The 25,660-nt window shown below is 55.2% G+C and overlaps 1 protein-coding gene across 4 annotated transcripts; it reads left to right on the forward strand.

Moving 5' to 3' along the window:
- Positions 1-1,522: 1,522 nt before the first annotated feature.
- Positions 1,523-24,557, forward strand: MSI1 (musashi RNA binding protein 1). Of its 4 annotated transcripts, none has more exons than XM_059040609.2 (15): positions 1,523-1,581; positions 1,751-1,791; positions 2,355-2,436; positions 2,535-2,619; positions 5,483-5,524; positions 7,034-7,126; positions 10,743-10,791; positions 11,960-12,042; positions 12,529-12,646; positions 15,476-15,556; positions 16,779-16,835; positions 19,881-19,949; positions 20,746-20,933; positions 21,386-21,449; positions 22,746-24,557. In XM_059040609.2, the coding sequence occupies exons 1-14, from the start codon at positions 1,523-1,525 to the stop codon at positions 21,425-21,427; spliced, it is 1,089 nt and encodes a 362-aa protein (XP_058896592.1). In that variant the 3' UTR covers positions 21,428-21,449; positions 22,746-24,557. The 4 variants fall into 4 exon arrangements, with proteins under 4 accessions (XP_058896592.1, XP_066872214.1, XP_066872215.1 ...); XM_067016113.1 differs by having other exon boundaries at positions 20,779-20,933; XM_067016114.1 differs by lacking the exon at positions 16,779-16,835.
- Positions 24,558-25,660: the final 1,103 nt, after the last annotated feature.

Consider the following 25,660-nt stretch of genomic DNA (forward strand, 5'->3'; position numbering starts at 1 on the left):
CAGCAGTGTTGGGGATTTGGGGAGGAGTGGCTGCCTTAGCCTCTGACTTTGACCCTTTCTTGGCTGGTTTCAGACAAGGAATTGAAGAGAGGATATGGATTTGGAGAGGTGGCCTGGGTCCGGAGGTGATCAGGATGGACTTCCTCGGGGTTCCCAGGCTAGAGGAGGGAGTTTAAAGCGTGGATGAAATGGCCCCCAGGAGCCTGGGGCGAAAGCACTGGAGGATCTCAGAGACTCAGAAGATGGGGGTGTGGGGAGAAGGAAGACGGGAAGGCGTTTGCCTCCATGGGAGTACTCTAAATTGAGACGGACCGAGAGAAGTAACTCCAAACGCAGTGGGTAGGCAGCCTAGGTTCTTCCAATCCGATGGAGTGGGGCTTAGAACCCTGCAAAAAAGGGCGGGGGGTCATTCAGAGGGTAAGGTGCACAGCGGAGCCATCGGGCTCCTAAACTGGAAACGGGAGGCTCTGGAGGCGCTGACCTTTCCCCCAGCCTCGGTGGGGAGTTGGGCGGTGAGCCTCTGGAACCTGCTTTCCCGAATCCAGACAGAAGTCCGAGTAGGGCTGACACGAGGGAGCCGGGGAGTGAGGGAAACGGTGGCGACTCCTCACACTGGAGGGGGTTGCGGGCTGTGGCAAACCAAGAACCCGGGCTCGGGGCAGGGGGTTTCTCAACAGACTATAGAGTCCACGGCTGAGGACGGAAGGGATTTGGGGGACCTGAGAGGGAGTCTCAGAAAGGGTTGAGGGGAACGGACACGATTTCTACCGCGGTGCTGAATGAAGGCTCCCCGCTCGGGACGCGAGGCACCGAGAGGATTCCCCGAATTGGATATGGGGGATATGGGACACCGGGAGAGGACTGAGGGCCGCTGAGGGGGAACTCTAAATTAGGTTCGGCGGAAACTGGGGGCTCGGAGGGTGATTCTCGCTCGGACTGGGGGAATGGAGGGCTCCTCACCAGTTGGAACGTGAGGGGATCGGGGGTCTATCTCCCTCCCGACCCAGGGAGATTGGGGACCTCTTAGATTCTGGATAGCGGGGACCTGAGAAGGAGGACTGGGGGGGCCCAGATCCGGAACCGAGCTACCTTGAAGGCACCGGGAAGCGCTTCATTCCGAGAGGGCGTTCCCGCGGCCCGGCCCCCGTGCCGGGGTGGATGGGGGGTGCGGCCGCGCCCAGGTCCCGGCCCGCCTCGGGATTCGGGGTCTCTCTCGCCCTCGGGGACCCGGGAGCCCGGCGGGAGCGGGGTCCCGGCGCCGCCGCCTCCGCGGGCGCCCGGGCGGACCGGCGAGCGCTGGGATTTATGCTCGCAGGGCGGCGGGGGGAGGAGCCGGCAGGTCGGCCCCCGGCGGGCCCTCCCCTCGGCCGTCCCCGCCCGCCCGCCCGAGCGGGGTCGGGGGAGGGGGCAGCATGGCCTGTCCGTCCGGCCCCCTTCGCCGCGCTCCTCATCTGCCCCGCGCCGAGCGCTGCCGCCGCCGCCGCCGCCGCCGCTCCGCTGCCCGCGCCGCCCGCGGCTCCCGATGGAGACTGACGCGCCCCAGCCCGGCCTCGCCTCCCCGGACTCGCCGCACGACCCCTGGTACGGCCCGGCCCGGCACGGCCCGGCCTTACTGGCCCGCGCCCGCCCCGGCCCCGCCAACATGGCCGATCCGGGTCGGGCCGGGCCTCCCCGGGGCCCGGGCCCGCGCCCCCTGCGCCCGGGCGCCCGGCGCTCACGCGGGCCCTTTGTGTCTCTCCTCCTCCCGCAGCAAGATGTTCATCGGGGGACTCAGTTGGCAGACTACGCAGGGTGAGCGAGCCCGGGAGCGCCCGCCGGCCCGGCTGGGCACCCGGGACCCCCCGGCGCCCCGGAACCGGACACCCCAGCCCGGCCCTGCGCCCCGCTGACCCCGGGCGCCTCCGCGCCCTGTTTCGCGCCCCGCCCGGGGACCCCGAGAGCGCAGGGCGATCGGCTAGCGCGCACGGCCCAGCGGGTGGAGGGGAGGAGATGAGGGGTTCAGGGGGCATCGGGGGGGTGGGCTGAGCCCCCGGGACCCGCCGGCGGCAGCGCCAACTCCACTCGCACCTGCGGCTCAAACTTTTGTGAGGCGGCTCCCGGAGCGGCGGGAACCCGGCCGGAGCCGTCCCCCCTCCAGCCCAGCTCGGCCCTCGGCTTCCTGGGGCCCCCAGTGGGCGCCAGGAGGCTCCACGGGAGCCGGGTGAGGACCGGGGGTGGGGGAAGCGGTGGAGAGCGTGCAGCCTGCTTGGCGCGGGGGCGGCCGGGCCGAGCCGGGGTCACTGGGGGCAAAGGACGCGGGAAGGGGGGAAGGGCGCGGGGCGCGGGCTGGTCCGAAGGCGGGTGTGTGGTTACAGAAGGGCTGCGCGAATACTTCGGCCAGTTCGGGGAGGTGAAGGAGTGTCTGGTGATGCGGGACCCCCTGACCAAAAGATCCAGGTGAGCCCCTCACCCCCTCCTCCTGCTCCCGGCTCGCCCCCCTCCGCCGCCACTCACTGCCTTGTAACCATCTGCCTCTCCCTCACTACCGCGCGCAGGGGTTTCGGCTTCGTCACTTTCATGGACCAGGCGGGGGTGGATAAAGTACTGGCGCAATCGCGGCACGAGCTCGACTCCAAAACAGTGAGTGGCCCTCGGGGCTTCGGGGGTCCTTTGAGAGAGGGAGGTCGCTGGAGGAGAGGGTCAGGCCTCTCCCCAGGGGACAGTTGGATGGGGTCCTGAAGGAAGGAGGGAGTTTTCTGAGTGGAAGGGCTGCCGCACTCTGAAACTTTGTCACTAGAGTTGAGGGGAGACGGAGCAGGAAAATTCCAGGCCAGCTAGGAGATGTTACATCCCCCCAACCCCTCCAGTACCGGTGAGGGAAGACGCAGCTACCATCCCCTTCCTCTACATACTAATCTTGATGCCTCAGAGAGGAGCTTGGGGTGGGGCTAGGTCCCTCCCCTAGCCCAAATTGGGTGAGTCAGGGCTGCAGTGACCCACCCGTGGCTTCTCTGAACTCTAACTAGTATTTGGCTCCCCCCAGCCCATTCCAGACCAATGGCAAAGCATCACTGAATCCCCCTCCCTTCTTCCTTCCCTCCCTCCTCCCCTGACTTTTGGTCAATGAGCTCCTTGCTTTGTGTGGAAGACGTGAACCTGCTTTGCCCATGAAGGGATTTATGAGAAGGGAGCTAGCTTGCCTGGAGACAACCCTTTCCAGCTAGATCTGAGGAGAAGCTGCTTGTTGGGCAAACTCCGGGAACATTTTGCTGCTGTCTCACTGCTCCCCCAGTGTCTTGGGCCCTGCAGGGGGCGCTGGCACAGGCCCCAGCTCAAGGGGAGAGGGAAGAGGAGAAAGCAGAGGAGGGGTTCCTCTGTGATGGGGTGACTGTCTGCCAGGGGGCCAGGACAGTGCGATCTCTCACCACACTCCCCCACTCTCCTCCAGCCCTGGGCCTCCCTGCTTGGGTCAGTCATTGGCTCCTGTTTACCTGCAACAATAGCTGGTTGTGCCCAAGAATTTGTTAAATTACCTCCTGTCCCCAGCTCCTGTTATCTCTGCCCAGTGGCTCCCACTCCTGCTTGCAGTAATGAGCAAATGAGGCCAGGCCTCAACTTTGCCGGCTCTGAAAGGATCTTCTTGGCTCAGACTGAGTGACCCAAGCTGGGAATGGAGAGACAGTGGCCTATTGTTTTTGGTGATTATCTGCCATCAAGCTGCCTGTTCTCCTACCATCCCCTGTCCTCAGAATGCACTGATGGCTTCTGCAGCGCTCAGGAAGCAGAGATTTTGGGGCTGGGGCTGGAGCTGAGGGCGGGGGCATGGAAGATGGATAAGGGGAAGAGAGAGGGGAGAAAGGAGGATGAGATGGGCATCCTTCTGAGATTTGGGACTTGAAAAGGACAAGGGCTTTGTGTTTGGCATTCTCCAGCCTGGGAAGGGAGGTTTATTGTGGGGAGTCTATTTTGGGTTCTGACTTTCACCTTTTATTTACTTGTTGGGTTTTATGTTGCCAGCTGTGAGTCAGAGTGGAGGTAAGGTGTGTCAGGGATTGGGTGTGCAGGACATAGCTTGGGTACCATCTCCCCATCAGTGTCCGCACATGGGGACTGTCTGAGGTGTGCTCTGGCAGCCTCCAGGAGAAATAGAAGGACGAGCATGTCCATCGAGGTACGAAATCATCCCTTCGGACAGGAGACTGGGCAGCTGTGATTATCCCTGGAGCCCCTTGGCATTTGGGGAGAGAGGAGGCATTGCCCAGTGTGGATTTTGGAGGTTCCTTCTCTGTGGGTAGATTCCAGAGGGGGAACCAGGGAGGCTAGCCCTGGTTTGTGCCATTCGGGCAGTGAGGGACCAGAGCCCGTTGCCTAGAACTAAGCTGAGTTTTGAACGGAAGGAATTCTGGGGAAAGATAGATCTTCCCTGCGATTGGCTGGTGAACTTCTGAGTGGTTTCCACCCATGTGAGTGGCAAGAAACTCTGAGATGACCGGGCCTCATAGGTCGAGCATTGATCACAGTGTCTCGTGCTCTGGCTTTTGCTGTTTGTCAGTACGAATATAGTACCTGGGAATACCCAGGTGCATCTTGCTTTTCCCCTTTGGTTGTTCACAGCCAAGGGCAAAGGTGGCCTGCTGGTAATAGCACCTTTGTTTGTGCAATGAAGGGCAGTTCACAAAGGAATGCTTTCACCTGCATAATCTCATTTGATTCCCTGCAGCTCCCTCTGGGAAAAGTGGGTGCTATTGTCCCCACTTTGCAGATGGGGGAACTGAGGCTCAGAGGGATCAGGCAAGTTACCAAGATCACAGGCTTGGCCAGGGGCCCAAAGTTTCTGAGTTCAAATCCCGTGTTCTTGCGTGTCACCAAACCTGCGCTCTGCTTCACCCCAAGCCGAGCTGTATTATCAGGGAACTGTTTGTTTGCGGCCTCAAGAAGGGCTGTTAGATGTCGATGGTACTGGGAAAACAGAACTGAGTCTACCCTTGGTGGTTTATGAACTCTTATCTTGAAGCCTTTTTCAGGCAAAGAGTGTTTCCATTCACAAGGCTTCGGAAGTCTGGATCGCATACCTCACCTGGACAGGTATCTGTCAGGCAGGAAGGCCCTCGATATACCTGGTGCTGGAAGGAATAACACTTTGTTTACTTTTTTCTGGTTCTTGCTGAGGGCTAGACAACAAGTGCTTTGTAAGCATTACCTCAAATAATCTGCAGACAGCCCTTTGAGGTGGTTGTTAGTATTGGCCCATTTTGCTGGTGAGCTCAAGCCTGAGGCTCAGAGAAGTTAAGTAATTTGTGCAAGCTCTCACAGCTGGGAAGCAGTGTAAGTGGGATTTGTACCCAACAGCCTGGCTCTAGGGCCTAAATGCTTAACTGTTACATTTTCCTGCCAGAGGCTGTGGTGGTTTCTGTCACCTCTGTGTCCTGGGATGAGAGAGGTCCTCAGATCTTTAGGCTGAGTGTGATAACCAACGCCCCTCTACCTCTCTTTTCCCTTTCAGATTGATCCCAAGGTGGCCTTTCCTCGGCGAGCACAGCCTAAGGTAGGTATGTGTGTGTCTGGGAGCAGCTCTGTACAACCGGCAGTGATTTTCCCAGCATTCCCTTCTATGGAAGAGGCTTCTGGTTGGAGTGTTAATGGCATGGACTGGGGTAGGAGGAGGGAGGATTCTTCACGTCCTTGTTCTGTGAATTGCAGACACCATGCATTTTTCCATCTGTGCTCTGGGGTGGACTAGAGAGTGGGGGCTGCATATATTGAGAGAAGGAGGAACCCCTCAGGTGATTCATTGCCCTGTATTTGAAGCCAGTACACTTTGGACCCTGAGTCTAATTCTGACTCTGGAGATCACAGCCTCTGTGCCCAGCATCTCTGGGGGGTCAAACACAGCCCAGACTTACCCTCTGAGGCTGAGCTAAAGTCAGGCCAGGGAGCTACCTCTGACCCCCCAATTACCACCCCCCGCCTCTGGAGTGAGGTGTGTTGGGCTTGCAGAGTGGGAAGGGACCATGGTGTCTGTCACCTGTTATCTTTCAAGTTGGGTGACTGTGGCTGCCCTCCCAAGTATTTTTTCCCTGGTGCTGTGGCGAGTTTTTCTGGCTGTATGGAAAACAGATTTCTGAGCAGTTGAGCTATACAGAACTCAAAACTTTTGGTGCAGGACAGGGGCCTATTCCAGGGCCCAAGGCAACTAGCCACATCTTAATTTTTAAGCAGTCGAAAACAGGAGACAGGCGGAAGGCTGACTACAGTACAGAGATCAAAACCCCTGGGTCTGCTGATTTATCATGTGTCCTGGGACTAGGTCCCTCTCCAGAAGATCTCAATTCCCCCTTTGCAAGGGGTTGGTGGGAACTAGGATGCTTTAAGATTTTGAGTCATGGCGCCCAGCTTCTGCCACGGCGAAGGGAGAGAGGCAGGTTTTAGGAGACAGGAAAAGGGCATCACTGGAAGAGTCCAGCAGAGGGCCTGAAAGCAATTATGAAGCAGGTATTTGAAGGAAGCCGCACCAGGGAGCACATGGTCGGAATTGGGTTAATTCCATTAAGCAGTTTGGTGACAGAAGGTGCTTTAGTGTTAGGATGGGGCTGGGAATTGCCATGGATTAGCCATGCGCTCCTGGGGTAATTAGGACCATGTGTTCTTCCTAAAACAGGGCTGGGGCCACGGGGCAGCCAGAGGTTGGGCTGGGAGGAGGTTGAGGAGGAAAATGTTGGTGTTGAGTTCAGGGGGACCCTGGGATGGGCCTTGGCCTCTCCCAGGAGGGGCTGGTGGGGTCTTTGAGGTAGGCTGTAGGTCTGGGTCACTAAGCCACCCCCTTCCTGACACAGACCCCAGGAAGCCAGCCAGCCAGGGTGTGGGGTACACAGCTGCCCGTTACAGGCCTAGAGGCAGGGGTCCAAGGGGGAGCTCTGGGGGAGGGGGAGCTTCCGAGTAGCTGGGGCCACAGAGAGCTTGTCAGCTGGCGCCCTGGCAGGAGGGCTGGAGCCCCTGCTGGTGGCGGTAGGCCACAGGACTCAGATGCCCACTTTCTCATTCCCTCCCCTAACAGATGGTGACTCGAACGAAGAAGATCTTTGTTGGGGGGCTATCAGTAAACACCACAGTGGAAGACGTGAAGCAGTATTTTGAGCAGTTCGGGAAGGTGGGTCAAAACTGGGGTTGCTGGCTGGGGGGTATGAAAGGCCTGTAGAATTTTGGTCAGTAGCAAGTGGAGTCCAGCCAGGTCATTCCAATTCCTGCAAGAGTTGAAAAGGGGGCTGGGTCCTTTTGTGGGTGAGGCTGGGCCAACCCACCGTTCAGGCTCCTGGCCTATCTGTGGGCTTCGGACTCTGGACACGTTCCCAGGGAGAGAAGCCACACAGTAGCTGTCCCTGTTGTTGCCCTTCTCCTGCTTATCTTCATTCTCCTGAGGGAGGCTGTGCTCCCGAAGCCAGTTCAATCCAGTCACCCCTTGGCCTCCTGGGAGTTTGCACCTGTCCAGTCCATGGGCGGTTGTACCTTCCCCCACTCCTTCCTGGTGAGGATGATAAGGAAGCAATAAATATGACTCCCAGTTGTACTCAGGACCCTCCTTGCACAGGTGGGAGCTGAGGGGGAGGGTGCCAATCTCTTAGCTATTGGGGAGGGGCTGAAGAGACCACCCCAAATTCCTGATCAGTCCCAGAGGACTGCTTCTTAGCTCTGAGGTGCATGGAGCTTACATTTCTGGGCCATTTAGTCCATGCAGAAGCAGATGTGGTGACATCAGACAACAGGGTGTCCCCAGAAAGGGGAGCAATGTGAACATCGAGGTCCCATGGAGAGATGGCTAGGAGGGGACCAAGTTTTAAGTCTGGGGCTGAAGTAGGGCTGCTGTGCTTAGTGCTGGGGTCCCTGGTCTTTTCTGACGTGAGACAGGCTGCAGGCTGGATCTCACTTTCCCGTCAAGGCTCTTTCAGTTCCCTGTTAGGCAAAGGGCACAGGAGAACGTGGCTAGGGAATGGGATGTGAGCTGGGGACTGGGTGGGTTTCCAGCCCACCCCGCCCCCCTCCGTCTCTAGGGTAGAAGGGGAGAGGGTGGGAGGTCCCCTGGCCAGCGGATGCTGGCGATGCGAGGGCCAGAGGCCTAGGCTCAGGCGCCTCAGCGGGGACCCGGGCACAGGACCCAGGGCAGGTCGGCCGCCTGGGCCCCAGAGGGAAGGGCGCTCCTGGGAAGCAGCAGGCCCCGCTCGGCTCCGGTGGGGTGTCTTTGTGTCTGAGCGCCGAGCATTAGAGCTCGCACTAATCTGATCCAGCAGCTGTGATTGGAGGCCGCCTGCCCCCGGGGCCGGCGTTGCCATGGCAACCGGGCCCCAGGAGAAGCCGTCAGCGGCCGCGTCTTTTGTTCGGGCCTAAATCGGCGTTGGCATGTGAAACCGGCCCGGGGAGGCCAGGGGGAGCTGGAGAATAGGCTGCCAGGGAGAGAGGGGGACAGCCGGGAATGCCAAGGGCCCCGCGGCGGGGGGCCTCCCGCCCGGATCGAGGGGCCGCCGCCGAAGGGGGAACAATGGTCAGCCGCCATGGCTGCCACTCAGGCTTAGCGGCCGCCGAACTTGGCGGCTCCCACTGGTCAGCAGGCCTCGGCCGCCTCCCCTCCCCCCGCCCGAGCCCCCCTGCCCCTGGGTTCCCATGGAGACCAAAGCCTATTAAGGACACTGGGCTGGGAGCCTCTCTCCCCTCAGCTGGCCCCAGGAGGGGGACACTGGTGGGGGTCCCCTGAACCCCCAGCCACTTTCATTGCTCTGTGCCCTGGCCTCAACCTCGGTGCCCCACTCTGGGTCTGTCCAGCCAAGGCCCAGGTTGAAGGGTCTGGGGGGCCAGGGCTGGTAGAGTGGGAAGGTTGGGTGGAGGAAGGGCTGTGGATTTGGGCTGAATCAGTTTTGGGTCCGGCAGGAACTCAGAGCTGCAGGATGGGGGAGGAGGGTGTGGCTGGTTCACCTACTCATTCGTTCAAAAAATAATCACAGTAGCACAAGTCCAGGTGCTCAGTAGGGTGGTCATGGTCGTAACTGACACAGGCACTGTCTTCATGGAACCTTCAAAGCCAGTGGTGTCCAGCTGTTCTGTCTCTACCTTTGCTACCCTCCCCCATGTGCCTGTGGGTAAGCCCCTCTATAATAAAAGTAATAATAATAATAATGGCTGTTATTCATTAAGCACTTACTGTATCCCAGGTACTGTGAGTTAAGGGTGTTACGCGTACTATCTCATTTAACTCCTCCCTATAAGACACTGTTTATACCCATTTTACAGATGAAGAACTTGAATCATAGAGACATAAAGCTGCTTGCCAAGCTTACTTTCCAATTCCAGCCTGTCCTACTCGAAGCTTGTGCTTCTATCACAAGCCTCCTTTCCAGGTTTTTCTTTTCCCTGTGCTAAACATGCGTTGTTCATCCAGTTTGGACAGTCTAGCTAATTTGGGATGTGAGCTCAGAATGGGTCCATAGCATGGGAGTTAGGGTGGCACTGTGCTGCAGGGCCCTGGGGCAGGAGGCTTCTTGGGAAGGGAGATGTAATTTCCCCCTGAGATTCTCCAGGGACCCAGCTGCCTCCTGGCTCAGTGGAGGTGGGGTGTGTGTGTGTGTGTATGTGTGTGTGTGTGTGTGTGTGTCCTGGTTCTCCCAGGGGAAAGTCAGGGGCCTAGTGCTGCTTGGTGCCTAAGAACTGGAAGGCCACCCAGTTCAGGGGCTGCCCTTTCCACTTTAACAAGGCAGATGACGGCCTGGAAAGAGAGCAAAGGAGAGTGGGGAAGAGGCTGTGCCCCAAGGCCTCAGGAAGTTTTCCTTTATCCCTTGGGTGTCTGACCATTTGGGGGAGGGTCAGCAGCTGGAGTGGGATGTGGAGAGGGAAGAGGCAGTATCAGAGGCAGCCCTTGATTTCCACCGAGGATGAATCAGACCTTAGCTTAACCCCATGAGACAGCTGACACTGGCTGAAGAATTAAGAGGGCAAGGAGGGAAGCAGCAGATGTAGGCAAAGGGAAGCTGGGACTGCAGAAGGGAAGCGAAGGACTTTGGCTGTCCATGTATCCGAGAGGATGCCTTGAGGGAGTAGCAAGAAGAGAAGACTGGAGTCCAAGGGATGGGGGATAATGTAGACCCTCCTCCTTCCTCCACCCCTTTCCCCTCCCCCAGTCAGTGGGAGGCAAGAAGCCCAGGCACTGAACTCTACTTGCTTTAATTACAGCCTCTAGCAAAAGGAAACCTCAATTAGAGGAAAAGATCTGTACCATGAGAGGGGAGTTGGGTCTGGCTGGAGTGGCTGCTGTCCTCCTGGCCTTTTGCAAAAAGGAAAGAGGCTTTCACTTCCCCACCTCATTTCTTACTCCTATATTTTCCCCTCTAGCACCCATTCTATGCCTCCTCCTCCCAGCTTTGATCTGGGATTTGCTGGGTGACCTTGTGTAGGTGACTTCACGTCTCTGAGCCTATTTCCTTATCTACAAAATGAGGATCTTACCCTGCAAGGAATATGGAGGAGAGGATGGTGGGGCAAAGTGCCAAGCATATATTTGGTGCTTAATATGTTCAGGATGGCCCGTTGAGATTTTGGGGGTTGAATGGTGGTGCTGTGGCACCCAGTTGGGGCTGCAGATGGAAAGTTGTCCCCTACCCAGGGAGCAGGTTTAAGATAAAGCCTGGACTGGGCAAGAGGGGAACGGGTGTCAGAGCGCTTGCTCCTGGGTTGTGGTGGAGGCCCCTGTGTCTGGTGGGTCGTCCACGGTAGCTCTGTTTCAGGTGGACGATGCCATGCTGATGTTTGACAAAACCACCAACCGGCACCGAGGTGAGTTTGGCCCCCTCCCCCTTCCCAGGCCAGGCTGGGAGCCTGTGGTCAGCCAGGGGGCTACAGGTCACAGCTGCCCTTTCATCTCGCCTCCTGACATCCTATCCCCGAGGATCTGCATCCTCTCCGGGGCCTGGCCTTACAGAAGGCTTTTGTCCCGCCGTTTCCTGTGCTAGAAACTTGCCGAATTGCAGACACCCGAGAGGAGCAGAGGAGCAGAGCTCTCCTCCCCTTGCAGCTGAGCCCTCCGCCCCCGCCCCAGCCGGTGTCTGCCCAGCCGGTGTCTGCCTGGGTTTACCTTGTCCCTGGTAACCAGAGCTTAGACCGGGCCACCCCCGGGTCAGGCTGACTCCACAGCCCCGGGCAGTCTGCTCCTGTCACTGCCCCCTCGCCCCACCCATCGGCTGAGCCCAGCCCCCAGGACCCTTGCCCCTGAACCTGTGAGCATCTGGGCCACTGGGTGTACACTGCCTGGTTGTTTTTCTCCCAAGGGCCTTGCCTTCTGAGAAATCCCATTCCAGCCCCTGGGGCACACCCAGGAGGAGGCGGGGTTGTTTCTCCAGTGCCTTCAGAGCTTTGGGCTTTTTAGCCTGTTTGGGGAGTGGGGTATGTGCTGGTGTGTGTGTGTGTGTGTGTGTTTGTCTGTGCATGTGAGGGTGTCTATATCTGAATAGTTTTGTAGATCTAGCGTGTCAGAGTAACTGTACATGTACACAGGGGCCTTTATGCATTTGTGAGCACTGGTGAGTGTCTCTATGATATATGCGTACCTAGGTGTACCATATATCTGTGTATCTGTGTACAAAAATATATTTGTACATGTTCGTGTGCATTTAAAAAAGTATTTGTGTGTGCTCTTTTCCCCTCCTTGGAAAGCATCTGAGGAAGAGAAAAGGCATGTTGAATGCTGTTTGCATCATAGCTCTGCCTCTTTCTAACTTGCTACGTGGTCTTGGGCAAGTCACTTCGCTGAGCCTTGGTTTTCACATCCGTGATTTGGGAGTTGAAACCCTGTCTCATCGGGTAGTTGAGAGGTTGCTAGGCTGGGAACAAAGCTTCTTGTTAACACTTAGACACTTGCCTGTGAGGGGGGGAGTGGTGTTATTGGTATGACTTGGGGCTGGGTTTTGACCGTGAGCCCGGTTCTGAGCCTGCCTTTGCCCTCTAGGGTTCGGCTTTGTCACGTTTGAGAGCGAGGACATCGTGGAGAAAGTGTGTGAAATCCACTTCCACGAAATCAACAACAAAATGGTGAGCCGGGATTGGCTGGGGTGGAAGGGCAGAGGGGGCCTGGGGCTCCAGGCTGAGCCAGGGCTGCTGGGAGGCTCCGCAGGCAGGCGGAGGGGCCTCACAGGCAGTGGGGCAGAGCCAATTCTCCCACCCGCTGAAAATCTGGACAGGAAGACAGTGTCCCACAGCTGTGAGAAAGCATGGCTGGTCGGCTCAGGGTGACCGGTTTGAAACCCTTACTCTGCCGCTTACTAGTCTAGTCACTGGGCAGATGACTTCCCCTCCCTGAGCCTCAGTTTCCTCATCTGTAAAATGAGAGTGACAGCAGTACCTCCATCATAGGGTTGGTGTAAGCATTCGATGAACTCCCACATGCAAAGCTGATCTCTAGCACTCTGTGATCCCTCCAGAAATGGTAACCATGAAATTAACAGTAAAGAAGCCTGCCAGGGTATAGGAGGGTGACCTGCGTCTATAGGAGGGACTGACCGCCAGGTCTCATTGCAGGTGGAATGTAAGAAAGCTCAGCCAAAAGAGGTGATGTCACCCACCGGTTCGGCCCGGGGGAGGTCTCGAGTCATGCCCTATGGAATGGACGCCTTCATGCTGGGCATCGGCATGCTGGGTATGTGCTAGGCCTGTATCTGCGGCTTCTTCCTGCCCGAAATTGCTCCCGGGGCTACCAGGGGCTGCATGGGTGTCGCATCTCCTCGGTGGTCTGCCCTCCTGTCTGAGTGGTTGGGTAGGAGTGTGGACCGAGGATCTCAGGTCTGTCCGTCCTAATGAAGGTAGGCCGATTTGGTTGTAGGGTGCTGCCCTCTGGTGGTAACCAAAAGAATGGTCCAGCTGCTTCTCATTAATTGGTCCTTCTGTCCATCCGTCCATTCTATTTGTTTGTCCACTCATCTGTCCAGTAAACAGTTATTGAGCAACTATAAATGCCAGGCCCTATGCCAGGAAGTACAACGGTGACTTCCTTGTAGCTTTATGGTCTGGCAGAGGGAAAAAATAAGTAAGAACATAAATAAATAGGTTTAGGATGAGAATTATAGGATGCCAAGGGAGCATGGTCATAGCAAAGATGACCAAGGCTTGGAGAAGCTAAGAAAGAAGTCACATTTAAGCTGAGTCTGTGGGTTGAGTAGGAGCTAGTTATGGGAGGGCAGGGAGCAGGGGAGGGAAAAAGTGGTCAGGCAGATGGAACAGCATTTACAGACCCAAAGGCCTCTGGGAAGGTAGAGAAAGAAGGCTGCTTCTTGTTCATTCAACTAATATTTATTGAGCAGCTTCTGAGAGAGAGGACCTGCCTTCATGGGGTTTCCCATCAAGTGGGAGACAGAAGTGAATGGGCAGTGCCACCATAGTGCTTGGAGGCTGTGGGAGGCCCAAGGAGGCACTTAAATCCACCTGGGGGTCAGGGAGGCTCCCCGGAGGAGGTCAATGTTACCGTGAGCCTTGGAAGTTGAGCACGAATCAGCAGTGCTTGGGACCCACGACTGAGGGTGGAAAATCTGAGCTGGGCCCCCAGGAAGGTCACAGTCTCCCTGGAGAGACAAGATGTATACACACAGAAAGAGAATAGTATAAGGGGGTCTTTATGCTGGGGATGGGGGAGGGGTGTTCTGGGGATTCAGAGGAGGGGGTATAGCATGGACTAGAGGGTCAGGAGTGGGATCACAGATAGAGGGGGTGAGGAATGTACCCGCCAAGTGGAGCATTGTTTTCTCCTGAAGTTTTTTGTTTTAACTTTTTATTTGGAAGTAATTTCAAATTTTCAGAAGAGTTGGAAAAATAAAGTAGTACAAAGGCCATCCATATACCCTTTACCAGATTCACCTATCGTTTATATCATACCCATTTTGCTTTTATCATTCTCTCTGTACGTGTATGTGTGTACACACACACACACACACACACACACACACACACACACACACACACACAGAGTACACTTGTGATTTTTCCCTGAATCATTTGAGGGTAAATTACATGCATTTTGGCCCTTTACCCTTAGATAATTCACTGTGTGTTTCCCAAGATTAGGGATGTTCTTTCATGAAACCACATTATAATTATCAATTCATACATTTATACTGATACAATATCTTAATCTAATCTATTATCTATTTTCTGATTTTATCCGTTGATCCAGTAATGTTCTTTATAACTATCTTTGTCCTCCAGAGCAAGTTCCAGGCTAGAATAAAGTATTGAATTTAGTTGTTCTGTCTCTTTAGCCTCCTGTGGAATATTGAGAAAATTTTCTTTTCAAAGCAATTCATTAGTTGGTTTCACCCCATTTAAAAAGTGGGGGGAAAAAAGAAAACCTCTAACCAGTAGTGAGAATTGTGGTTAAGAGACTTGGAGCCAGTCAGATCTGAATTTGAATCCCAGTTACACCATTATTACTCACTAGGTGATCTTTTTTTTTTTTTTTTTTTTTTTTTTTTTTTTTTTTTTTTTTTGTGGTATGCGGGCCTCTCACTGCTGTGGCCCCTCCCGTTGCGGAGCACAGGCTCCGGACGCGCAGGCCCAGCGGCCATGGCTCACGGGCTTAGTTGCTCCGCGGCATGTGGGATCTTCCCGGACCAGGGCACGAACCCGTGACCCCTGCATCGGCAGGCGGATCCTCAACCACTGCGCCACCAGGGAAGCCCTAGGTGATCTTTATTTCAAAGCTGCAGCCATCTATTATATGTATACTAAGTAGCAGGCACCATGTTGGTATTTTGGAGAGACAGAAATAAAAGATGGGGAAGACAGAAAATCAGCACTTAAAGAAATCCTGGGATAAGTTCAGATACTGGTCATCAGTGCTATGAAAGGGAAAAACCAGGGTGACATGACAAATATTGGAAGGGAAAAACCAGGGAGGGTGACATGATGCATATTGTAACTGATGAAAGGGAGGTCTCTTGTGTGATGACCTCTCTGAGGAGGTGACATTTGAGCTGCGTCTTGCACAGTGAGAAGGACATAGTTATGTGAAAACCCGGGGAAGAGTGTTCCAGGCAGAGGAGTCAGCATGCGTGAAGGCCCTGGGGTGGGAAAGAGCTTGGTGAATTTGAGAAACAGCAGAGAGGCCAATGTGGCTGGAGCAAAGTGAGAAAGGGGCAGGGTGTAGATGAGGACAGGATGGAGGCAGGAGCCAGAGCATGAAGGGCCTTGATAAGAGTTTGGATCATTCTCAGCTAATAGGTGTCAACTCTCTGAGCCTTAGTTTCTCTATCTGTAAAATGGGGCTCTTAATAGTACCTCTTGGGATTCTTATGAGGTTTAAGGAGAGAGTAAAGTGTGCAACAGGCTTAGCACAGGGCTTGGCATGCAGAAGGTATATGGTAAATATGACTGATTATTACTCATGATACAAGGTGGGGAGGGAAATGAGAGGCTCACATCCTTCCCTGCTGAGCTGTAGGTAAGGCATCTGACACTGGTCTCCTTGCCCTATCAGGTTACCCTGGTTTCCAAGCCACGACCTATGCCAGCCGGAGTTATACAGGCCTCGCCCCTGGCTATACCTACCAGTTCCCCGGTAAGTTCTGCCCAGTGTCCCTCTGCTGCCAGCATGTCCCTGGTTCCCGGGCAATCTGACTCCTCACGGGTGGTGTCTGGGGGTGCATGGCATGGGGGAGGTCTGCCTGCTGGAGGCTTGGAAGGAAGGGCATGTCTGAGGAAGGAGCGCCTCGCCCCATCCATCCCCCCCTCCCCTCCCCAGAAGCTGGGGGGGCTCCCCGTGTGGCCCTGCATGGCACCCCTCCCTCCCAGGCTGATCTCTGCCTGCCTCTTGCCTTTCTCTCCTCCCTACCCGCCTCTGGGGTTGCCACTTCCACCAAAAGGGCATTGGGCTTGTGGTGGGGCATCCTCCCTGAGGGCCAACATTGGTTGTGTACTTACGGACTCACCGATAATGACCATGTGCTACGCTGAGCCCCTTTCAAGGCAGACAAGACCTTTGGAGACCCTGAATGCTGAAAAACAATTTAAAAGCAAGATGATCACCACCCTCATTTGTAATTCAAAATAAAAATAACACTAGGCCTTCTCATAAGTGGCGAGAAGCCCAACAAAGTTCTGAGCTTTCCCATGATGACTATTCAATGTTTTCTTTAATATCAAATTTCATATTTTTGCAAGGCTTTTGTTTGTTTGTTTTCTGGTCTTATTTTTCTAGAGGTCCCCTAAGCACTTGCACCTTGGGCAGTCCAGCTTGGAATCCTCTATACACACGTTGTTGTCTAGTCCTGACAGTAATCTCTGGGGGAAGGCATGGTGATCCCCATCTTCTAGGTGAGGAAATGGGCTCAGAAGGGAAAAGTGACTGCAAAGATGACTCAGCTAGAAAGTGGCAGAGCTGCTCTAGGGTCATCGCTTCCCATCAATGCTACCTTCCCAGCTCCTCCTCCCCACCCCCAAAAGAAAATAGGAGGAAAGATGGATTCTGAGAGATTTTTTAGTGCGATTTCAAGACTTTCAAGAAAAACAGTGGGAACAGAAGCTCCAGCATCACCCGGTGCCCAGGGTATAGGTGGCAACTCTGCCCACTCTTCCCTTCTCTGTCTGTCTCCCTTCTCTGTGACTGTGTCTCCTTCCCCACCCTTGCCTGCTGGGGACCATGCTCTCCCCATCCCCAGCTCTCGGGTCCTGTGCATGGCCTGTCCCCCCACCCAGTGTCCCTGTGGGTGCCTTTGTCCTCCCTGGGCCACGCCCAAGAGGCCTCCCTGCATCTTCCTAAGCTGTTTTACGTTTCATTTTAGAATTCCGTGTAGAGCGGACCCCTCTCCCGAGCGCCCCAGTCCTCCCCGAGCTTACAGGTCAGTCGCTCGGATTTCGTATACCTCACAGGCCACATGGGGAGAAAGAGAATGACCCAGGGACCTTCCCAGGGAAAGCTAGTGGGACCCTTTTCTCCTGCCCTCCAGTCTATGGGGATGCAGCAGACTCGGGCACTAGCCAGTCTGTGTAGCATGGCCCTTAAGGGTGGGGCATAGGGCCAAGCCCAGCAGATGGAGGCGAAGTCACTCATTCATCCATTTGACAAATATTTATCTAACGCCTCCCGTATGCCAAGCACCTTGTAGGCTCTGGGAGCCAGTGGTGAACTAGCCAGGGTCTCAAACTCAGAGCAAAGTGGGCCAGGTGGGGACGTCAGGACATGGCAGTGGGCATGGCTCCACTCAGTGCCAGCCAACCCTGCCGGGAGGGGATGCAGACCCACAACTTACAGATCTTATTTTCCAAGAGAAGCCCAAAACCCAGCTTTCACTTTCAAATGAATTTTTCAGTTATTTTCAAATGTTGGCAACCAATTTCAAATTTTTAAACCACTGCAGGCCAAATGCAACATATTTGAGGGCCGAATCCAGCCCGTTTGCAACTTCTGGGCAAGTAGGTGATGTGCTTGGCCATCCTGAGCCATTTCTCAAGCTGGAGTTTTTTTTGTTTGTTTGTTTGTTGTTGTTGTTTTTGCGGTACACGGGCCTCTCACTGCTGTGGCCTCTCCCGCTGCGGAGCACAGGCTCCGGACGCGCGGGCTCAGTGGCCATGGCTCACGGGCCCAGCCGCTCCGCGGCATGTGGGATCTTCCCGGACCGGGGCACGAACCCATGTCCCCTGCATCAGCAGGCGGACTCGCAACCACTGCGCCACCAGGGAAGCCCTCAAGCTGGAGTTTTTACTTGGGCCAGTCAGCTCAGCTCTGGAGCTGGAGCCGGGGCTGAGGCCCAGGCCAAGGGCAAGGGGCGGGGCGGGGTGGGTGCAGATGAGGTGGGCTGCAAGGGGTTTCTCTGTTCAACCCGCTTCTCCCCCCACCCCATCCCCAGACTCCCCCCCAACCTAGCCGTGTGTGGAGGACGTGAGCGTGGATGCTGCTTTAGATGAGACCTTCCTTCCAAGGGATGCTCAGGGGGGCCCCAAAATGGGGGAAGGGAAAGAGGAACCTGGGGTGAAGGAAGGGGAGGGAGTTCTGGTGGTGGGGCTGATAGAGGCTCTTCCCTGAGCAGTGAGTGGGGGAGTGAAAAGGGGTCTTTCCTACTCATTTCAGAACTCTTGTGTTGAGGACCTACTGTGTGAGACACTGCCAAGCCCTGGAGGCAAAGCAGGGACCAGACACCCAAGCTCTGATCTGCAGAACTTGTTCTCTAGAAAGAGAGAGAAATACTTATTATACAAATGAGTAATGCTTTACTGCTGTGATAAGAGCATGCTGGATTTGCTTTGCGGAAATGCGTAACTGGGCCCCAGACCAGACCTCAGAGCCCAGTCCTGCTGTTAAAGAACCGAGGGAAGAAATAGCCCCTCTGCAGACATTTTGGCCAGGGAGGACGTGGGTTCAAGGCTAAGCAGTTCTTGGAGGTCTGGGGTCCAGACTTTTCCCTCGCCTTCAAGAGATGAGGGTGTTTCCTTCTTGCATTTAATCAATATTTTTTGTGCCAAATGCTGTTCCAGGCAGTGGGGATTCAGCAGGGAATAAGACAGACGAGACCCCTGCCCTCCTGGAGCTGATAGTCTAGTGGAGGGAGACAGGAATAAACAAGTAAATAAACAAGTATCAGATACTTTCTCAAGGTGAGAAGTTCCACAAGGAAAATAAAACAGGGAGATGTGCTAAAGTGTTAGTGTCAGGGGCAAGGGGCTGCCTCAGCAGGGGTGGTCAGGGAAGGCTTCTCAGAGGAGGTGACGTCTGAGTGAGAAGGTGCCAGCTCTATGAAGACCTTAGGCAAGTTGTCTCCCAGCTGTGCAGGAATGCTATCCTAAACTTTAATCCCCTGGCCCATTGGCCTAGCCAAGGACTTTCAGGGTTGTTTTTCAGGGTCCCTAGCGTCAGGTCCAGTTCAGGGCCAGGTTCACCAAAACAGCCCCCAGGGGCACATCTTGGGATGGGAGAGGGCAAATGCAAACTCCCCAGACCCTGGCCCTGGTTGGGATTGTAGCCTCTCAAGGGCTGCAGTGGCAGGGCCAAGCAGCAGGGGGTGCTCACCCCCAGGCCTGAGGGAGCTCCAGACGCAATGCCAACCAATTATTTAAGCAGAGGTCCCTCCTAGTACTGTTCCTTCAGCTGACACTTCTTAAACACCAACTGTGTACAAGGCAGGGTGCTAGGCGCTGCGGAGGTCGGGGGGGTGGGGTGGGGTAGACAGCAAACCAGGGAATAGCCAGATCCCTGTGTCTGAAGAGGGGGTCAGAGAAAAGGGGATGAGGAGACTTGGAGGAAGGGGTGGTCATTTCTGCTTGGGTGGTGGTCAGGGGCCCCTGGGGCAGGGAACTGCGTGCACACGATATATCAAGGACACGCTCACGGGAGAAAGGGAGCGAGGGGAGCCGGCCAGGCAGCAGAAGGAGTGAAACGGGCTTGTGGCCTGGACTGGAGTCTAGCTTCAGCCGGATCCCACCGGGGGGGGGGGGGGGTAGCGGGGATTAATGCACCTCCTGGTCGGTCCCTCGGGGCGACAGCCTGGCTTTTGGTACCGGTGTCAGTCAATCACTGGCTCCAGTTGGCTGGGGTTGGGAAGAGGGACATAATCTCTGTGTACCCCTGGGCTAAGTAGCCCCCATCCAGCCCAGGGCCCTCCCTGGAGAAGGGGGCAGCTGCAGGAGACGCTCAGAGCAGCTCGGGGGGGCGTGCACCACTCGCACCCGCTGTGAGGTTTGGTTGTTCAAGTGTGTCTGTCAAGTCCAGGGGAGAAGCTGAGGATCCCTGGGAGGCGATCCTCTCGCCTCCCTTTCTCCAAGGGAGTCTTTCTGCCTGACCCCAGGGCTGCACTGACCCCTCCGAGGTGGGGTAAGGCTGGAGAGGCTCTGCCCTCATCCTCCGCCACCCCTCGGCCGCCACGCTGAAGCGCGCATACCTTTCCTTCCAGCCATTCCTCTCACCGCTTACGGACCCATGGCAGCAGCAGCAGCGGCAGCGGCTGTGGTTCGAGGGACAGGTGAGGCCTTCTGGGGTGCAGGAAGCGAGGGAGGGGGCAGGGGGCAGAGAGTTCTAGAGGGGAGGGAAGGCGGCCCCTGCCACCCCTTTTCAGAGGGACTCACTTATCCATTCACTCAACGAATATGAACTGAGCACCTGGCAGGCTGACCAGGAAGGAGACCGACGTGGTCTCTGCCCTCCAGAGCTTACAGGCTGGTGGGACATCAGGTATTAAAAGGGCAGTCACACCGAAGAATGATACTGCCCACTGGGGGATGTCAGCTGTCAAAGGAGCTCACAGGCCTCTTGGGAAGGCTTCCAGGAGGTTGCACCTCTTAACTTCCCATTTGAAGGCAAACAGGAAGAAAAGTATTCCCAACAGAGGAAAGAGCAGGTGCAAAGGCTTGGAGGCGAGTTAGCCTGGGTAGAGTGCAGGAGTGGGGAGTGGGGATGAGGTGGGAGGAACCGGGTCCTGGGAGACACTGAACATTTTAAGCAGCAGAGTGATGTCCATTTTAGAAAATGCACGCAGCTGCAGGGTGGGGACAGGTGTGAAGGGGCTCCAGAGGGGAGGGGAGGTCAGTGATGAGGCTGCTGAGTGGTCAGACAAGAGATGATGGGGGCCCGGGCTGGGGCTGCGGGGGGTGGATGGACTCTGGAGGATTTCTGGGCAGCGTCGCACATACCCCTCTGGGTTGTGGGGGTGAGGCAGGGGGAAGGAGCCAAGGTCAGGCTGGGTGGAACGGGTTGGAGGGAGTGCTGGGGGGGTCACAGCGGGCGCCGGGGCTATCACCGTCTTCTTTCTGGGTTGCCAGGCTCTCACCCCTGGACGATGGCTCCCCCTCCAGGTTCAACTCCCAGCCGCACAGGGGGCTTCCTGGGGACCACCAGCCCGGGCCCCATGGCCGAGCTCTATGGGGCAGCCAACCAGGACTCGGGGGTCAGCAGTTACATCAGCGCTGCCAGCCCCGCCCCCAGCACTGGCTTCGGCCACAGTCTTGGGGTGAGTGGCCGGACCTGGAGGACCCTGAAGTTGAAGGAGGGAGAGGCCTTGTCTGTCTGTGGGGGCAGAAGGGAGGCGAGAGGTGACGGATGGAGAGGGTGTCACCAACCATGGAACAGTGAGGGTTATCATTCAGTCATTCAGTAGACATTTAATGATCTCCTTCTGTATGCCAGGCATTAGGTGTGCTCTGGGGATACTGTGCAAATGAGACTCACCATCTCTGCCTGCATGGAGGCTAGATTCTAGCTCAGGGGTGCCCTACTTTTAACCAGGGTACTGGTTAATGCAGATTCTCAGGCCCTACCCTGGAGAATCTTTTAGTGGGGGCGATACGGGCAGGGCTAGAGAAGGTCTGTGCCTCACCTGGGGCTCCTGTGAGAGACAGAAGGGGCCCCTGGGCTTTCTCTGCTGCCCCCAGGAATCTAGGAGTCAAATTCTTTTCTTTCCAGGGCCCCTTGATTGCCACAGCTTTCACCAATGGGTACCACTGAAGCAGGAGGCAGGTGGCAGGAGGTGAGGAGGTGGGCAGGGGCCTTGGGGTGTGGGTGGCACTGGGAAGGCTAGTACTGGGCAGCCTAGTCTGGGACATGGCCCCCGTCCCTGCCTTCACGGAACCCACAGGCCAGCGAGGAGACAGACCTTCGTCCCAGCAGTGTTTAAAGAACAGGAAAAGTGGCTCAGACTGCTCCATAAAGACTGCACATGATAACAACAATAAGGGACCACGTGCCGCCTCTCGGGCGAAGATTTCTTTTTTTCAGCACCCTTTTTTCTTTTTTTAATTTTTGGCCGTGTTGGGTCTTCATTGCTGCGCGCGGGCTTTCTGTAGTTGCAGCGAGCAGGGGCTGCTCTTCATTGCGGCCTGCGGGCTTCTCATTGCGGTGGCTTCTCTCGTTGCGGAGCACGGGCTCTAGGCGCACGGGCTTCAGTAGTTGTGGCTCACGGGCTCTAGAGCGCAGGCTCAGTAGTTGTGGCGCACGGGCTTAGTTGCTCCGCAGCATGTGGGATCTTCCCGGACCAGGGCTCGAACCCGTGTCCCCTGCACTGGCAGGTGGATTCTTAACCACTGCGCCACCAGGGAAGTCCCCGAAGATTTTTTTAAGATCGATGATGCCCAGCAATGATAAGGGCTACAAATTGGCTCAGGTTTTCCAAAGGGCAGGTTTATCCGGACTAAACCTTCATGACCTTAACACAATAATTCCACTTCTGGGCATTTACTTTTTAAACTGCAAATAACTGAAATGGCCATCAATAGGAGAGCAGTTAAACAGACTTCATGCATACAATGGAGTGTTCCTCAACGGGTAAAACAGGATACTATCAACATATATGCGTATACAGAGAGTGAGGGGACGGGAGGACTCTGCACACACAGTCGTCATGCCGTGTATGGTGGGGCACTTTGTGACCCAGTGACATTTCCTTTGTTCATTCATTCATTCATTCAAACAACTATTTATTGAGCACTATTCCAGAAAAGGGGGATGTAGAAGACAAACAAGGCCCCTCCCTCACTCTGCAGACAAAAAACAAGTGAGCAAGTGAGATCATTCCAAATTGTGTGTGAGGGGTCTACCTACCTTAGGGGTTCAGAGGGCATCTCTGAGAAGGTGACGTTTGAACAAATCCAGCCGTTCAAAAACCTATGGGAAGGAGGGTTTCAAACGGAACAGAAAATGTGAAGTGTACAAACAAAGCTTATCTAGGAGGGGATTAGGGAAAGAGGCCTGCAAGAGGATACCTGTGTTCTGGGGGCCGCAGAGAGGCGCGGGGGCAGCACGCCCATAACCTGCCGCTGTGTTCCAGCGTCCCGGCCTGCAGCTGACTGAGGACCACGAGTGAGCCAGCAAGGGGGCGGGGACACCTCAGCCGCAGCCGCCTTCCCCTCCCCCGCAGCGACTCGGACGCGACTGCCTCCCCCCCTCCCCCCCGCTCCCCCCCTCCGCTCCCCGGCCCCTGCCCTGCTGCCCGCCCCCCGCCGGACATCCATCGTCTGGCTCCCCTACTAACCTCCCCCTCTTTCCCAGCCTCCCCTGACCTGCCCGCTTTTATTTATTTTGGATTAGCCAGTTGCCCCCCACCGCCCCTGGTTCTCCCCTCCCCTGTCGGGTCTGCACCCTGCTCTCCTTGCCGCGCCCCCCCTAGGACTCCCGAGAAGGCTTTTGTATTTGTGCATAGCTAGAGTGAGGGCGGAGGGGGCCTGTTACAGGCCGCAGCCACAACCCTGGTTTTTTATTCCGATTTTCCCTCCTTTTCTCTTTCCTTTTTTTTTTTTAAAGAAACCGTTTTTTAAAACTATTTCTAGGTTTGTGAATGTGAAGCCCCAGGCCGCAGGGGGCAAGGGGCCAGGTGCCCCCCCCCACCAGCTGAGAACAAAATGTCTATGTGGGTGCGGGCCCCTGGCCAGCTCCCTCCAGCCCTGGAGAGGACAGGGCTGCGTAGGCCAGGCCGAGACCCTGGAACCATCCCGTCCTGTATCATATGTAAATACTGTGAGGTGAAGCCCACACCCCTCTCTAAGACCCCTTGGGGGTGAGGGCATCGCCTCGCCCCACCCGGCAAAGGTCTCCCCTCCACCGTGTTTCTCTACCTTCCTCAGACACCGTTACTGTAAGCTTGCAGGCCTCAACTGTGGCCGAGTCAGGCCCGCTCTCTCAGGCCCTAGGGGTCAAGGCCTTGGGCCCACTCACCCCGAAAACCCAGTGTGGGAACGAGGGAAGAGAAAGGCTCACCTGGAGCCACTGCTGGAAAGGAATTAACTCTCCAAAGGTCTCCCCCTGCCCCTACCTAGTCGGGCCTTCATGGTTTCTGCCCTGAGCCCCCCCGTAAGTGGGCATCGGGCGGGGGGGGCGCTTTGGGAAGGGGCGGACCCCAGGGGAAAGCAAAGGGCTTCTCAGGGAACCCCCAAATTCTCTCACTGAAGTTCCCCACCAGGATGGTCCCGTGGCCAGAGCCCCTTGGCTGCCCCAAGCCCCCCGAGCCCCCTTCAAAGGAAAAAGAGGCTCAGGTCGTGACTCTTCATGAACAGCGAGTGACCAGGCTGGCATGGCAGGGCTGAGGCCCCCCCCCCCGCCGTCGTCTCCCCTCTCTGTGTCTTCTCCCCCAGGTCTGAGGCTGGGGTCCTAAGCTCCCTTCCCCATTATAGTCCCTGCCCGTGAAAACCCCCTTTGGAGAGTTAATTGTCTGTGTGAGGTGCTTAACCTATTAGCCCTGAGAACACAAAGCAATAATCTTTGTTACCGAGATGCGCGGCTGTTTGTGTTTATTTGGTTTTTTTTTTTTTTCGTTGTTTTTTTAAATGTTTCCTAATAAAAGAGAAGCTGCATTTTATTGGTTTTTATTTTTAATTTTCTACACGTTTGAGCTGAGTCATAAGAGACTTAGCTTCCCTCTCCTCCCCTTCCTGTGATTCCCCCATCCCACTGGGCCCATCCATGGGCTCAGGGCCCTGGAATTCCGTTTTCTGATTTGTTTGGGAAATTTTTTAAAAAGATGTTACACGGTGTTTCGAAGCCAGCAAGTTACCACCCTCCGGTGTCTCTTCTCTCCACATCTGTAACTTCTTTTTCCAGGTTTTATTTTCAGTTTTAAATTCCTAATAAATTATTTGAAAACGGGCCTGAGCTTGTGAGTGTCTTGCATCTCTCTGTGCGTTCAGGTCTAGGTACCCCCATCGATACCCTGTTTTCCCTTAGCTTCTATTTTCCTCCTGGAATAATCTTCACTTTCCACTCGACCCAGCTCCCATCTCCAACTTCTTGATCAGCCTCAAAAGCGTAGTACTGATGACGAGATACCACTTCACACCCATTAGGATGGCCATCATCAAAAAAACAGAAAATAACAAATGTTGGTGAGGATGTGGAGAAATCAGAACCCCTGTGCCTTGCTAGTAGGGATGTAATATGGCACAGCTACTATGGAAGATAGTTTGGTGGTTCTTCAAAAAGCTAAACATTGAATTATGATCAAACAATTCCACTCCTGGGTATACACCCAAAGGAATTGAAAGCAGGGACTCAGATACTTGTACACCAATGTTCATAGCAGCATTATTCACAATAGCCAAAAGGTGGAAACAATCCAAGTATCCAGCAAATTCAGCCATAAAAAGGAATGAAGTACTGATACGTGCTACAACATGGATGAACCTTGAAGAATTATGCTAAATGAAAGAAGCCAGACACGAAAGGACAAATATTGTATGATTCCACATATTTGAGGTACCTAGAATTGGCAAATTCATAGAGACAGAATGGGAGTAGGGAGTTATTCCTTAGTGGTTACGGAGTTTCTGTTTGGGATAATGAAAATGTTTTATAAATAGGTAGTGCACAACATTGTGAATATAATTAATGCCACTGATTGTACACTGAAAAGTAGCAAATTGGTGAGGGGCTGTAAAAAAATGGTAAATTTTGTTAGGTACATTTTACCACTTTTTTGTTTAAGGTTAGCATCGGACCCCTTGGTCTGGTTTGCCTTTAACTCAGAGAATCCTAAGAGGGTAAGGTGGGAAAAGCAGCTCAGGTGGAGGTGCGTATTGCCAAATGGTTAGATGTGGGGTTTCCAACACCTGGCTCCTCCCCTTCCTCGCTGAGCTTCCTCTGCTTCTCTGAGCCTCAATTTCCTCATCTATTAAAGGGAATGATAAAGAAGCCAGCCATAAAAGGCCACGTATTTTAAGGTTCCATTTATATGAAATATCCAGGAGCCACAGA

The sequence above is a fragment of the Kogia breviceps genome, chromosome 15 (genome assembly GCF_026419965.1).
Source record: "Kogia breviceps isolate mKogBre1 chromosome 15, mKogBre1 haplotype 1, whole genome shotgun sequence".
In the NCBI taxonomy this organism is placed as follows: Eukaryota; Metazoa; Chordata; class Mammalia; order Artiodactyla; family Physeteridae; genus Kogia; species Kogia breviceps.